The sequence below is a fragment of the Helianthus annuus genome, chromosome 12, assembly GCF_002127325.2.
Source record: "Helianthus annuus cultivar XRQ/B chromosome 12, HanXRQr2.0-SUNRISE, whole genome shotgun sequence".
Lineage (NCBI taxonomy): Eukaryota > Viridiplantae > Streptophyta > Magnoliopsida > Asterales > Asteraceae > Helianthus > Helianthus annuus.
In genome coordinates, this window is record NC_035444.2 from 41,080,054 (window position 1) to 41,094,989 (window position 14,936).

At 36.8% G+C, this 14,936-nt stretch overlaps 1 protein-coding gene and 1 long non-coding RNA gene across 2 annotated transcripts; one reads left to right on the top strand and one right to left on the bottom strand.

Moving 5' to 3' along the window:
• The first annotated feature begins 4,084 nt into the window (after positions 1–4,084).
• Positions 4,085–6,951, top strand: LOC110915074. The gene is made up of 3 exons (XR_002578740.2): positions 4,085–4,343; positions 4,853–5,037; positions 6,231–6,951. It is a non-coding gene; the product is annotated as an uncharacterized LOC110915074 (long non-coding RNA).
• A 6,423-nt stretch (positions 6,952–13,374) lies between these two features.
• Positions 13,375–13,865, bottom strand: LOC110920278 (ENTH domain-containing protein C19F8.03c-like). Its single transcript, XM_022164498.1, has 2 exons — positions 13,724–13,865; positions 13,375–13,676 (listed from the first exon to the last, which is right to left on the bottom strand). Exons 1-2 carry the CDS (start codon positions 13,863–13,865, stop codon positions 13,375–13,377), a joined length of 444 nt encoding a protein of 147 aa, XP_022020190.1.
• Positions 13,866–14,936: the final 1,071 nt, after the last annotated feature.

Sequence of the window (14,936 nt, forward strand, 5' to 3'; positions counted from 1 at the left end):
TGTATTTTCAGGGTTAAAAGAGCTTAAATGAACAAAAGAAGCAAAAATGCAGCCAAATCCAACATAAATACAAAGAAAAGGAAGAAACGTGGCATGCCCGACTCCTCGACAGCATCTCCCAAAGCAAAAACAAGAAGAAAGCTGAGCATGGGGCTGTGCCCAGCTGAGCATGGGGCTGTGCCCAGCTGAACACGGGGCTGTGTCCAGCGGACACGGGGCGTGTCCAGCTCAACACGGGGCCGTGCTCAGCGAGCACGGGGCAGTGTCCAGGATGGTCAGCCCTGGCAGAAAAGACAAAGTAATAGAAGCTCCACCACGGGGCCGTGCCCAGCGGACACGGGGGCGTGGTCAGAGTGCTGCAGGTGCATTTATTGTAATTGCGAATTACAATTAATGAAGAGAGAGTGTCAGACGGGCACGGGGGCGTGTCCAGCGGACACGGGGGCGTGTCCAGCGGACACGGGGGCGTGTCCAGCGGACACGGGGCCGTGCCCAGGCTTCTGTTCAGCCTATAAATAGGAGTGCTTGGCTTCATTTCAACTCATCCCTTGGCACACCACCTCTCTCACACCTCATCCACCACCCACCACCACCATAACACCATCATCCACCACCATCATCCATGGTCCATCATAGAGTGTGTGAGTCGTCTCGGGATCCAAGATTGATCGTAAGAGTTCTTGACAATCAAGGCCATGTTTGCCTAAGTCTCTTACATCACTTGGTGAAGACAAGTGTTTAGTATAATACTTTTTATTTTTAATCTTTTGCACTTTTTATTTGGTTTTGTATTAATGACTTTAATAACTAGTTACTTATGTTGAAGGTGATCTTTCCTTATCGTTTGTCCGTGGTGTCTTGGCATTATTTTACTGTCTATATAAAATAAAAGATTTTCACCATTCATATCTCCACGGTCTATATGGAGGTATGTTGGCTACCTGGTCGGGGGTTAAGGGAACGGTTTGGTAAAGGTCTTGCCCTTGTTCAGCGTTTAGAGGTCCTGCTTGGGACCTGGGTCAAATTTAGTAGGATCTCCTTCAATACCCATAGGTATTGGATGGCGGGGATCCAAACTCTTTGACCCCCTCATAAGTTAACTACTATTAATACTATAACCCGGCTATTTAGGACTGTGTCCCTGCTGACTCAGACTACTTAGCCGAGGGTAACGTCACCGCCAAAAGCGGGGCCTACCATAATTTGCATTAATAACTTAATTCATTATCTTTCAATAATCCGACCCTTTAGGATTGTATCCTTGCTGACTCAAACTACTGGGTTGAGGGTAACGTCGCCTTCAAAAGAGGGGCCTACTACAATAACTAAGATAATCTCTTAAACAAGTGCAAAAGTGCGAAAATAATCAAAGGTTATACTAATACACGTGTCGGATCCAAGTGATTCATCTTGTCTATCTGTTTTTATTTTTATTTTATTTTTCAGCATTTAGTTAGTTTTTATTTTTCTTAGTTTAAATCATTTTTTCTAACTTTTTGATTTGATTAGACGTTGAGGATAAACCGGTATTAAAAGCTCTTGTGTCCTTGGACGACCTCGGTATCTTACCAACACTATACTACGTCCACGATGGGTGCACTTGCCCATATGTGTGTTTAGTGTTAGTAAATATCGTGTTTTATAAATTTAAAACTTGGCTAAAAGTGTAAAAAGGGCTTAAATATACATCTAAATTATATACACACCGACACACATCAAGTTTTTGGCGCCGCTGCCGGGGACACAAGGATTTTAAGAAAGCTTAAAATCGACGGCCTAATCTATTTTTCAAAACCTTTTTAAAACGCGCGCATTTTTCTGCATTTTAGTTTAGTTTTGCATTTACAGTAGCCTGAACACGGGGTCGTGCTCACTGAACACGCCCCCGTGCTGCATATTTTAGAGTAGATACCCAGATACAGAGTCTGAACACGGGGCCGTGCTCGCTGAACACGCCCCCGTGCTCAACGTGACCAGTTAATTTAATTAAAACGCCCAGATACAGTCCCTGAACACGGGGCCGTGTTCACCAAACACGGGGCCGTGTCCAGCTTCTGTTTCCGTCTTATTTTTGTTTTCTGGTCCCGAGACTCAGTTGTGATCTGTTGAGTGATTCCTATGGATCAATACTCAAGAGGTTACAACTACACCTATGATGAGGATGATTATAGAGGTAATTATTGCACTAATTGTCGCAATGCACGCTCGGTTCAATATAGTACTTCATATCAACCATCCAATTCATACAACCATTATGAGGAGCCCAGGTACGAGCCATCAACTTCATACACATCCTATGAAGACCCAAGGTATGAACCTCCTCCCTCATACTCATATTTTGACGAACCAAGGTATGAGCCTTCATACTCATACTTTGAGGACTCCAGATATGAGCCACCACCTTCATACTCTTATTATGAGGAACCATGGCGTGAACAACCCACCTCATATGAGTACTATGAAGAACAAAGTTTCGACCCTTATCCATCATATACTTACAATGAAGAACAATGGTGTGAACCATCTACTTCATATGAGAATTATGAGGAGCCAAGGATCGAACAACCGGATTCAAGCTTTGAGGATCCAAATTCTTTCAATCTCACCGAAGTGACCAATAGGATATTAGAACACATTAAAACTATCGAACGTTGCATAAAAGAATCTCGCGCAAGGGAAGAGGAATCCCGCGCAAGAGAAGAGCTAAAAAATGATAATAACGTAGAGATAGTTGAAAGTGTAAAAATGGAAGAACAAGAAAGTGAAAAACCGACGCATGAGTTAAACAACGAAAATGGTGAGTCCGATAATGTTAAAATTCAAGAAGAGTCTAATTTTGAGGAAATTATTCTCTTGTCACCTACTTTCGAAATCATTGTTTAATAACCCCTCATGCCAAGTTTTTAAAAGAGTTAAACACTAATGCTAAAATCAATGACTTAGTAAGTGTTAAGTTAACTAATGATCAAACCTCGCTAATAAAAGAAGATCCTTTTGAAATTAACATTACACCGGTTCCATGTTTCTTTCAAAATTCATTTATTAGCAATATCACCATCGATAAGGATCTTTGTGTTAACATAATGCCTAACTACATTTTTGAAAAATTAAGTGTTAGTGATTTTACTCCACTTCAAATACCCATTTTTCTATCCAATCGGAAAGTAATAAAATCAATCGGTGTAGTTGAAGATGTTTTGGTTCAAACAAATCAAATGGTAATCCCAACCGACTTCGTCATCCTAGATGACGCCCCCTTAGTCTTGGGAAAACCTTTTGTACAAACTCATAGAGCTTTGAAAAACCGGAAATTCAACAATCTACCTCTTCAATTAGGGGCATTCAAAAGGACACTACTAGAAAATGTGCCTAATGCAACCTTTTAGATGCAACTTTTATCAATTATGTTGCATTTGACTCTAATGCAACTTCGTTCATTATAAAGGTTGCATTAAAAGATCTAATGCAACATTTTTCATTAAAGGTTGCAAAACTTTAATGAAATTGCAACCTTTTTATTTTGAAGTTTGCAAATCTTATTAAAAATTGCAACCCTTTTTTTTGAAAAATTGCATTATTAAAATTTATATGCAACTGTTATTGCGTAATTCAATGAAAGTGAGAAAAAATCTTAAAAATGTTTGATTTGTAAATAGTAAAAAAAAACATATATTATTGTTTTGTCATATTTGATATATACTCTTTTGTTATAAAATAAGTGGTTTGATTAATTTAAAAAATACCTAAAATTGAAAATAAAAGATGACAGATGCTGATACTAAAAATATATATATATATAACTCATTGGAAGTCAATATAGTTCATTAAGACATGCATGAGTGTATATATCTCTAAACGCCTAACATGACTTATTAAGAATCATTTTATAGTTTTATTTTGTGTGTGTATATATATATATATATTCATATTTTATACAACTCTTATATACAATATCCTATTAGTTTTATATAATATATTATTTGATTTCTTATATGAGTTTGATTAAAAATAAATAAAAAATAACTTATAACATTTGTTATTTTTATCTATTTGAAATTAAAAAATGCTTTATTTTTCATTCCCCAAATTCAGTTTCCCCACTAAACATACTCTCCTCATATTTCCCTCTCAGTTTTAATTTTTCATTTTCATCTTCCCACCAAAATCTCACAGCCTCCTAAAATGCCCTAATTAAGAATATTTCCTCACGATCCATCTCTTCTTCTCTCTGTGATTTCTTCTTCTTCTCTATCTTTGGCTCATTACTTCTTGATCACCATTTTGTATCGTAACACATTGTTACAAGGGCTTCAAACCAGGACTAACATGTCTTTGTTACTAAGGTACTAGCCGAACTGTATAAGATTATTAGTGTAATTATCTCTTTTATTTCATTATGGTGGTGATCCAGATATGTAACTTTATGATTTAGGGCCAAGATTTTATGTTGTGCCGTTTAAAACTAAAGGTTTAAAGATGCACACCAACTGTTTGATGTAATGCTTCAACAAAGTTTTCAAGATGCAGATTACTGGCCTCTTTTATGTGATATGGTATTCCATATTTTGGACCTATTAATTGCCTCATACAATCAAATTAGTTCATCTATAGCAGTCCTAAAGATTGTTTTAGATGGTATGGAATGAGGAAGTGTTTTGCATATTAAAAAACTTAGATTTCTTTTGGTATCTTGCCTTTTGTTCTTGTAAGGTATTAAAGATTAGAAATTCCACTAGTTGTTTGTAAAAGTCCATTATTTGTGAAAACATAATTGTAATCTATTTTGCTTCTGTGATTCAAAGATAAATATGTATTTTTAGAGTTTATATACGCTAAGTATTGGTATCTGCAGGTCTTACCCAGTATGTTGGGAGGGTTGAGAAGGTCGATAGGCGGTGAAAGAAGAGTGGGTGCTGGTGGTGATCGGACAATCCACGATTGAGAATTTGATTCAGTATGACGCAATTAGTCCGTTCATTGCAGTGGCTGGCTTACATCCTATTAATTATGCGTGTCTATCTTATCACGAGTAAAAAGGTCATCAGCTCTTAATTTACACTTTTTAATGTTTCAGCATGCTACACTTTGATTTTTATAAGTAAGTTTGATTTTTATATTAATTTCATCAGCATAGTTTCTTAAATACTCAGGAGAAAGCTACGAAAGTTGTTTAGGCACAGAAGCTTAGGGTTGAACTATGAAGTCTTAGATTAAAACATGGACCCCTTACATGCTTTTTTAGGTGATTTGTTACCCTTTATATGAAGTTAAAGTTAAATAAAAATGTTTTTTTTAAATTTTAAATAACTATCTTATATCTATAATTCTATATGTAATGAAGATTTCTTTAATTATTGTTGCAGCTAGGAATTTAGTACATTCTTATTAGAGGTGGCAAAATCAGCGGGTTGGGTGGCATGTCCGGGTAGAATGGGTTTGGGTTTTTAGGGTTCGGGCCAGGATGGGTCAATTTAGAAAAAAAAACTATTTTGGTTCGGGTAATACGTAACGACTTTTTATTCAAGTTCAGATGTTCAATCTATCTGTCATTTTTATATCCTTATAACGTAAATACTATTGGTTGACAATTTAAAGGAGTTAGTATGTATAAAATTCCATCAAAGATCTTTTGCCATGTTATGAATAGGGATGCAAACCAGTTGACCAGAGCCTGAGATCTCTATCGTAAACACTTTTATGTCTATTTTCTTAAAAAGTGTAATAACTAACTAATGCGTTTTTAAAAATAGAAAACAATTTGATACTAATTATTATAATTTGAAATATATATTTATTATATCAGTTAAAAATTGTATAAATAATGGGCTCGTTTAGGCTCCCGAGTCGGTTTAAGCATCACAAGTCAAGCTTGAGCTCGTTTAAGCTCGGCTCGTTTCAAGCTCTTTTTCGAGTGATCTTGAGTAGCTCAGCTCATTTACATCTCTATCGACCACCCATTATTCCTCACGACCCTCATAATTTTCTGTTAACTAATATAATAGTGGACTGGGAAAAACATCGTGTCAGTGACACTAATATGGTTAGGCGATTCTAATTGCTTTTGAAGAATGCCAAGCTTCATCAGCTCGTTATAGAACATAAAAACAAATATTTATGTGTATGCTACTCAACAGGAGTGGCTTTATTTTCACTTGAAAGTTTATCCCTTTTTACTCTTAGCTTGCCTTTTCTTCTCGGTTTTCTTTTTGTTCACTTTTTCTGTTTTGCAGATTGAGCCAATCCCAAGCAGAAATCTGCCTCCTAGGTTTGAACCAAATACATCTCGCAGTGTGAGCGGTTTACATATGATTTTTTAGTTTGTTATTCTCCTTTTCATATGCATGTTCAAGCATGACGAATGCCTTAGTATGTCCCTGGTAACCAAGTAAGTGTTTTATAATTTGCTATATCTTACCAATTTGTTTTTCTCGTCCCCCAATACACACAGTACTGAGGTTTATAGTTGTGATATGCAAAAGTGTTAAATGTAGGATGGCTCTATGTTTTATGTCTACTGGAAATTGTGTATTATTCTGTAGCTAAATGTGTTTTCTTTTTAATTTCTTCTTTTATTTTTGAGAAAATGTTGGTACGGTGGGAACATCCATATACAGATGACGGGACAATTTCTTCAGGAGGTTTTTGCAAGCTAAAGTTGTGAAAAAGCAGTCGTTTGAAACTCATTAAGTGAATAAAGAGGATCATGAAAGAAAAAAAGTTGACCTTGAAGCTATACGACAAGATATTGATATCCAGCGACAAGACTTGGAAGATCTGTGTGGAAATGTTACGAAACAACTACAAGTTGAAGATCAAGATGCGTAGAATGTTTTAGTTACTCTTTATTATTGTAATTGACACTTTGGTATTGACTTTTTTTGTTATTTGAGTTTGGAAAAGTATGTTAAGGTACACTATTTGACTAGCAATGATATTTGTGTTAATATTGTTTTGGCTAAATTGCAATTAAATTCATATTAATTATTAACAATTATATTTATGTCAGAAGTTGCATTTGCGTGTAAAAAAGGTTGCATTTACTGTAAAAAAAGGTTGCATTAAGCTTAAAAAAAGGTTGCTATTTTGTAACAAAACTATAATAAAGGTTGCATTAGGGGACTAGGGGTGGAATCACTAGTGATGGATTCCATCACTCCCACTATCCAATCAACTAATGCCATGTCATCAATCCAATTTCCATCACTAGTGATAGAAATGTAGGAGGGGTGGAATCACTAGTGATGGGGATTCCAATATACAAGTATTAATGCACAATGTACAAGTCATACCCTATAAAACTCAAAACTTCAACGCGTGATACACTAAACGCGTTCTTATTTCCACGCGTTTTCTTTTGGGCGGCGGCGGTGTTGTGGATCTTCATAACGCGTGCTCGGGGGGCCATAACGGACCGCCCCGAGTCCCCTTATAGTATATAAAAAGTTGCATTTAAGTGTAGGAAAAGTTGCATTAGAATGTAAAAAGGTTGCATACAATAAAGGTTGCATTTGAATAGTAAACGCAACACTTACAAAAATGGTTGCATTAGGCTTCAAAAAAGTTGCATTAGGTCTAATGCAACTGCTTTTAATGCAGCTCCCAATATAAGGTTGCATTAGGCCTAATGCAACCTTTTCAAGGCCTAATGTAACATTTTACTAGAGTTACATTAGCTTCATTTTCTTGTAGTGGGAGCATAGATCTTGAGCGCTCAATGAAATATCCTTTTGGCAACGACGACCCCCTAATTGAAGATGAGCCAGAGCCACCTGATAAGGTGGGTCTAGCCAAGGACCCTTATAAACGTGGCGCACCACGGAGGCATTCCGCGGAACTATCCGTAGTTTAGTTTAGATTAACCTTTATGTTTTCTAGTTTAGTTTTTAATTTTCAGGAATAAAACACACTCGGGATGGTGAAGGACACTAAGGGAAGCTTGAACCAACACCCCAAGCACAAAAACAGAGCCTCTCGACAATTTTTCTTCATTACAGCAAGTTCAGCACGGGGCCGTGCTCACCCAACACGCCCCCGTGCCCAAAAATTTGCAGAAATGCCCAGTTCAGGTATCTGGACACGGGGCCGTGCTCACTGAACACGCCCCCGTGCCCAGCCTTCTGTTTACTTTTGGTACTGGCAGTCTGGACATGGGGCCGTGCTCAGCCAACACCACCCCGTGTTCAGCTACCCAGTACCATAAAATCTTGTTTTTAACCCACTTTTACACATTCTAATCAACCGAAAATCTTATTTTTGGGACACATTGAGGACAATGTGTAATTTAAGTGTGGGGGGATGCTAAAACCTTGAATTTTGCAAGTCCTAATAACAAGCCTTACACAAAACTCTATTGGAACCGCTAATCACCCCAAATTTTTTCAAAAACTTTTCATTTTTTTTACTTGTCTTGGTTTAATTTGGGAATAACAAGTTCTAAAAAGGTTATATTTTTATAAATTTACAACCGATAGTGTCGTGATAAAAAGAACCAAATAAGAAGATTATGAAACGGCATGACAATCTTAGTTAAAATTTGATTATATATACTTGATCACATAAAAACCCATTCCCACAAAAGTGAGTTTTGAGCCTTTATTGAGCATACAAATATACATCTTTAAACTAAATGCTCATTTTTCGTTTCTTGTGTGAATAGCCGCTTGGTTCTTACGACTCTAGAACTTGCCACGACGATACATTCCCGGTCCTTACCAACTTAAACCCGAGTAAGTAAATGATGGAGGCATTAGGACTAACCCCTTTTTATTTCTACACCATTAATTTTCTTTTTTTTACCACCTACCCAAAAATCCCCCTAGTTAACCCCTTTGAGCCTAAACCTTTTCGTTTCTTTCCCCAAAACAAACACCCTTTACCCACCAAAACCTTTTTCATTTTAAACCCTTTATTTTAGTAACAAAGCTCGGTTTTCTTGTGACACAAAAAAAAAAAAAAAAAGAAAAAAGAAAAAAAAAGAAAAAAGAAAAAAAAAAGAGATGAAGTTAGCAATAAACAAACAAGCTCATCAAAAGAAACCTTGTTTGAAAAATGCTTCATTAGAATAAAAAAAAAAGTGAAGAAAAAAAAAAGAAAAAAAAAAAACAAAGTGTTTTACGAAAACCGACGCTTTTTACGCTTTTCGCCCTTTTACTAACTACTAACCCAACCACCCACCTTTAGCCCAAGCCTAACCCTTCACCCAAAAAGTCCTCTTGATATTTACAAAGGTATAAAGTTAAAAAGGAGGAGGATTGATTGCTTGGCAAGCTTATGGTAGGAATAAGTTCCATGCCGCTCTCGAGTGATTCACTAAAAATACACCTTCGGCCGAGTGTTGAGTGATCCCCCGTGAAGTATGTGAACTTGTATATAAATGAAATTTTAAAAAGGCATGTTATGCCCAAATAAGTAATTTCTCTTATGAAACGTTCTAAATAAATCACAACGAATAGGATTGTAAATAGTATAAAAATAAAACCCAATAAAGATCTTGGATTCCCGACACTCAAGACAAGCCCAAAACCTTCTCTTCTACCCATTCCATTTGGGAGTGTAAGCCACATATTAAAGAGTTTTGCTTGAGGACAAGCAAAGATTCAAGTGTGGGGGTATTTGATGTGAGTAAAATGCAACATATAAATTACATCAAATGAGGCATAAAACTAACCCTTTTTAAGTACTAATGTTGGAAAAAGTGTACTTTTGTCTTCCTTTTGTATTTTCAGGGTTAAAAGAGCTTAAATGAACAAAAGAAGCAAAAATGCAGCCAAATCCAACATAAATACAAAGAAAAGGAAGAAACGTGGCATGCCCGACTCCTCGACAGCATCTCCCAAAGCAAAAACAAGAAGAAAGCTGAGCATGGGGCTGTGCCCAGCTGAACACGGGGCTGTGTCCAGCGGACACGGGGCGTGTCCAGCTCAACACGGGGCCGTGCTCAGCGAGCACGGGGCAGTGTCCAGGATGGTCAGCCCTGGCAGAAAAGACAAAGTAATAGAAGCTTCTATTGCCCACCACGGGGCCGTGCCCAGCGGACACGGGGGCGTGGTCAGAGTGCTGCAGGTGCATTTATTGTAATTGCGAATTACAATTAATGAAGAGAGAGAGTGTCAGACGGGCATGGGGGCGTGTCCAGCGGACACGGGGGCGTGTCCAGCGGACACGGGGGCGTGTCCAGCGGACACGGGGGCGTGTCCAGCGGACACGGGGCCGTGCCCAGGCTTCTGTTCAGCCTATAAATAGGAGTGCTTGGCTTCATTTCAACTCATCCCTTGGCACACCACCTCTCTCACACCTCATCCACCACCCACCACCACCATAACACCATCATCCACCACCATCATCCATTGTCCATCATAGAGTGTGTGAGTCGTCTCGGGATCCAAGATTGATCGTAAGAGTTCTTGACAATCAAGGCCATGTTTGCCTAAGTCTCTTACATCACTTGGTGAAGACAAGTGTTTAGTATAATACTTTTTATTTTTAATCTTTTGCACTTTTTATTTGGTTTTGTATTAATGACTTTAATAACTAGTTACTTATGTTGAAGGTGATCTTTCCTTATCGTTTGTCCGTGGTGTCTTGGCATTATTTTACTGTCTATATAAAATAAAAGATTTTCACCATTCATATCTCCACGGTCTATATGGAGGTATGTTGGCTACCTGGTCGGGGGTTAAGGGAACGGTTTGGTAAAGGTCTTGCCCTTGTTCATCGTTTAGAGGTCCTGCTTGGGACCTGGGTCAAATTTAGTAGGATCTCCTTCAATACCCATAGGTATTGGATGGCGGGGATCCAAACTCTTTGACCCCCTCATAAGTTAACTACTATTAATACTATAACCCGGCTATTTAGGACTGTATCCCTGCTGACTCAGACTACTTAGCCGAGGGTAACGTCACCGCCAAAAGCGGGGCCTACCATAATTTGCATTAATAACTTAATTCATTATCTTTCAATAATCCGACCCTTTAGGATTGTATCCTTGCTGACTCAAACTACTGGGTTGAGGGTAACGTCGCCTTCAAAAGAGGGGCCTACTACAATAACTAAGATAATCTCTTAAACAAGTGCAAAAGTGCGAAAATAATCAAAGGTTATACTAATACACGTGTCGGATCCAAGTGATTCATCTTGTCTATCTGTTTTTATTTTTATTTTATTTTTCAGCATTTAGTTAGTTTTTATTTTTCTTAGTTTAAATCATTTTTTCTAACTTTTTGATTTGATTAGACGTTGAGGATAAACCGGTATTAAAAGCTCTTGTGTCCTTGGACGACCTCGGTATCTTACCAACACTATACTACGTCCACGATGGGTGCACTTGCCCATATGTGTGTTTAGTGTTAGTAAATATCGTGTTTTATAAATTTAAAACTTGGCTAAAAGTGTAAAAAGGGCTTAAATATATATCTAAAAATATAACACACTTCACGCACATCACTAGGCTGCTCCTTTAATCATTCTGACAATCAGCTTCTATCTGGAGCACCTACACATTCACTCAACTTAATCACTTGAACAAAGCAACCCAAGCATGTTTTGACTTAGGTAGTTGAATGTGTATCTTTCCAGGTAACACTGGAAAGTTTCGTTCAGTCTTCTAAAAAACATTCTCTTTAATTTTCTCATCAACAGAAACCTTTTGTTACTTAACCGCCCAGATTTGACCTTTTGAAACATTTCTTTTATAAAATCTTGATTCATTTTGACTATTTTGATTTAGAACAACAACTTTTGGTTTCCAAAACTTATTTGGTTTTATTTCATCAGCAGTTGTTTTTCAATTTTGTGTTGTCCTAAATCTGGGTGTCACCGGTTTCCAAGATTGTTGTGATTCAACATTTAACATTTTTGGTCTCCAAGTTTGTTTTGATTCAAACTTGATTGATTTCTAATTCACAACATCAGACTTATTTTTCTCAACACCAACAGGCTTCGGATTTGGACACTTGCGAGCAAGATGTCCAATTTGATCACATTTAAAGCATATTCTTTTTGATACATCTTTAGCATGTTGTTGCATTTTCTTTTGAGCATAGAACTCTTCACTAGACTGTCGTCTAAATTTGAGTTCTTTCTCTTCCTCAGAACTTTTTCCGTGAACAAAGTTCATCTTTTTATGAAGATTTGTCTTTCCAAATTGTTTGTGATTTTGTTTCTTCTTATAACCCAACCCAGCCTTCATATTTTTCTTTTTGTAACCAGGTTTGTTATAAAAAGTTTTCTTGCTCTTTCCATCAAATTTTGAAATTTTGGACTTTTCAATTTCTATCAATTTGAAAACTTTGTTAATTTTATCTGAAATCACATTTTGAATTGGAAATTCATCATCCAAGAATAGTTTGTCCGATCCAATCATGGTATAAACCAATCCTTTTGAATCATCATTCACAACTTTCTCAGTCTTTGAATTTTTCAAATAACTTTCATGAAAACTTCCCTCATCTTCATTATGTGATTCAGACTTATCTGAGTTCGTAGAATCATCTTGCAAAACATTTTCAATGACCTTACCTACCACCTTTGAATCACTCGTATCATCAGATTTGGAATAAGTTATGTCAATATTGTCTAGCAATTGATCAAGCATGTTGAAAGCTTTTTCCACCTTCTCGTCATCATAGAATGTGAACTTTTTTCTCAAACGGTGGTGGAACCTGATGATATTCTGAGCCAATTCCTTTCTTGTTTTTCTCAGAATCATTATTATCCGGTTTTATGTTGAAAATACGTTCAAGAACATATGATGAAGCATGATAACTTTTCAACTTGTTATTTCTTGTTATAATTAAGCCATTTTACCTTTAAGCTCAGCAACTTCTTCAGTATAAGAATTTACAACCTTTTGCTTTACAGAATATTGTCGCTTAAGAGTTTCAGATGTTTCAGAACAATGAACAAGTCTAGATTGAATAAGTTTCATTTGACTTTTCACTGCTTCATATGACTCTTTTGTAATATAATATGCAAGTTTTAGTGAATCATACTCTGTTTTCGTTTCTTTAAAAAAATTTTCTTTTTGTAAGCATTCTTCAGTCATTTTTGAACACTTTTCTTTCAAAAACTCATTTTCCTTTTCTAAAATTTACATTTTTGTGTCATATTTTCATCGTTATCTATCAAAATCTTTTCTTTTTCAAACATTTCTTTACATATGTCTTTGAAAATTCTTTCAATTTTAGTAAATTCTATATTTTTTGTTCTGAATTTTTCATCTTTTTCAGTACAAGCATTGCACGTTTTCATATATTTCTTGCACTGTTCACCAGTTTTATTTAAGGTTTCAGAAAATTCTGTTGAAATATTTACCTCAGTAGTTGGCACTTCGGGTATTTCTGTCGTCTTCTTCTGATCAGCTTCCTTTTCCTGTTGTTACTCAGCAACAACTTCATCGGCCGACTCTTTATCTTTTACATCACCTTTCTCCTGCTTCTCTTCACCTGATTCTTCTTCTTTCTTCACCTCTTCATTTTGTTGTTTTTCAGTAACAACCTTTTCTTCTGCTGACTTCTCTAAACTATCATCAGCTGACTTCTGGCTTTCATCTTCAGCCACTTCTTCTTTCTTTGTTGTTTTTTTCAGCTCTTCCACCAACATCTCAACACTTTCTTCATCTTTTCTTCTTCTCTCTGTTTCACACTCGCTCTCATCACTCCCCTGATTATCTTGTCCAGCTTCTTGAGATAATCTTTGTCAGATGCTTTCTTTGAATAGAGTTCACCGGACAGAGGAATAACTGCAAGCACATCATTGCACACCACTTCTCGTTTATCAACAACCGAATCTCCTTTTCGATTGAAGAAACACTCTCTTTTCTTATCCCATCTTTTGCAGCTTCTCGCGTCTTCATACTCTTCCTGCATTTCCTATATTCTGCAATCTGCGAAATAACTTTCTCTGTATGTTTTTTCTTGCAGGATTTCCTCTTTCGTTCTCTCTTTCATCTCAGCAACGAAAGCTCTTTTATCTTCTTCCGGTATATATTTGCTCCAATTGAATCCTTCATCTTCATGAGTTACCCTGAGTCCACTACTTGTTCTTATCGTCAGCATGCCATGTTTCTTCTCTTTGGATGACCCTTCAGCAATCTGTTTTAGATCCGACTTTGACGTTTGCTCACTGTTTCGATGATAAATGGCTTTCTTATATTAGTCATCATGAAATGGATTAGCATGATCAGCAACTTCTCGGTTGACACACTCTCTTTTGAAATGACATTTCTGCTTACATCGAAAGCATGTAACCTTTGACTTATCAAATCCCAACTTTGTATTTGAACCTTCAAGACATTGCCTCCCTGTTATCTCCATGAACCATTGTGCTCTTCTAATTCCACTAGTTAAACACCATCTGATATCGATGAGTTCCATCTCCTCTATATTTGGTCATAATCTTCTTTTGTCATTTCGGGGTTTCCAATTCTCCCTGCCACCAAACTCTCATACGACTCCAGAATCGATGCTAAGAAACCCATTTGCTGTTTAGCAGCATTGATACTCATTTTCGGAGAATTTTTCAACTTCAATGCAATGTTGCAATGAATCTCTTCGGGTTCTTCGGCATTTGATGTTGTTGAAGAAGAGTGATATCCTGGATTGTAACTTGATGAACTACCTATTGATGAATCTTTTGATTGTTCAACACTGAAAGCTATACCAATCTTTGGTGATTCAATTGTTGACGGTAAGCTTCCTCTGTAATAAAGACCCACGTTTTGTTGATAATAGAGCTGCTCATTTGCTCTGTTTTTGCGTTCAAGCTCATGACTTTCAATCTTTTCTATCAAAACATCCAAAGTAATTTCATCAAACATTACATCATTTTTCAATATAAACACAAATGATTACCACTGATCTGAATGTGGTAAAGCCTCGATGATTTTATCAATGATTTCTTCATGATTTTTTACTATCCTAAACCTATCAAGTTCTATT

Coding starts and splice junctions, on each gene's coding strand:
- LOC110920278 (XM_022164498.1), bottom strand. CDS start 13,865: ATGCAGGAAGAGTATGAAGACGCGAGAAGCTGCAAAAGATGGGATAAG. Junction 13,677..13,723: donor TGCAGTTATTCCTCTGTCCG/GTGAACTCTATT, acceptor TATCTCAAGAAG/CTGGACAAGATAATCAGGGG.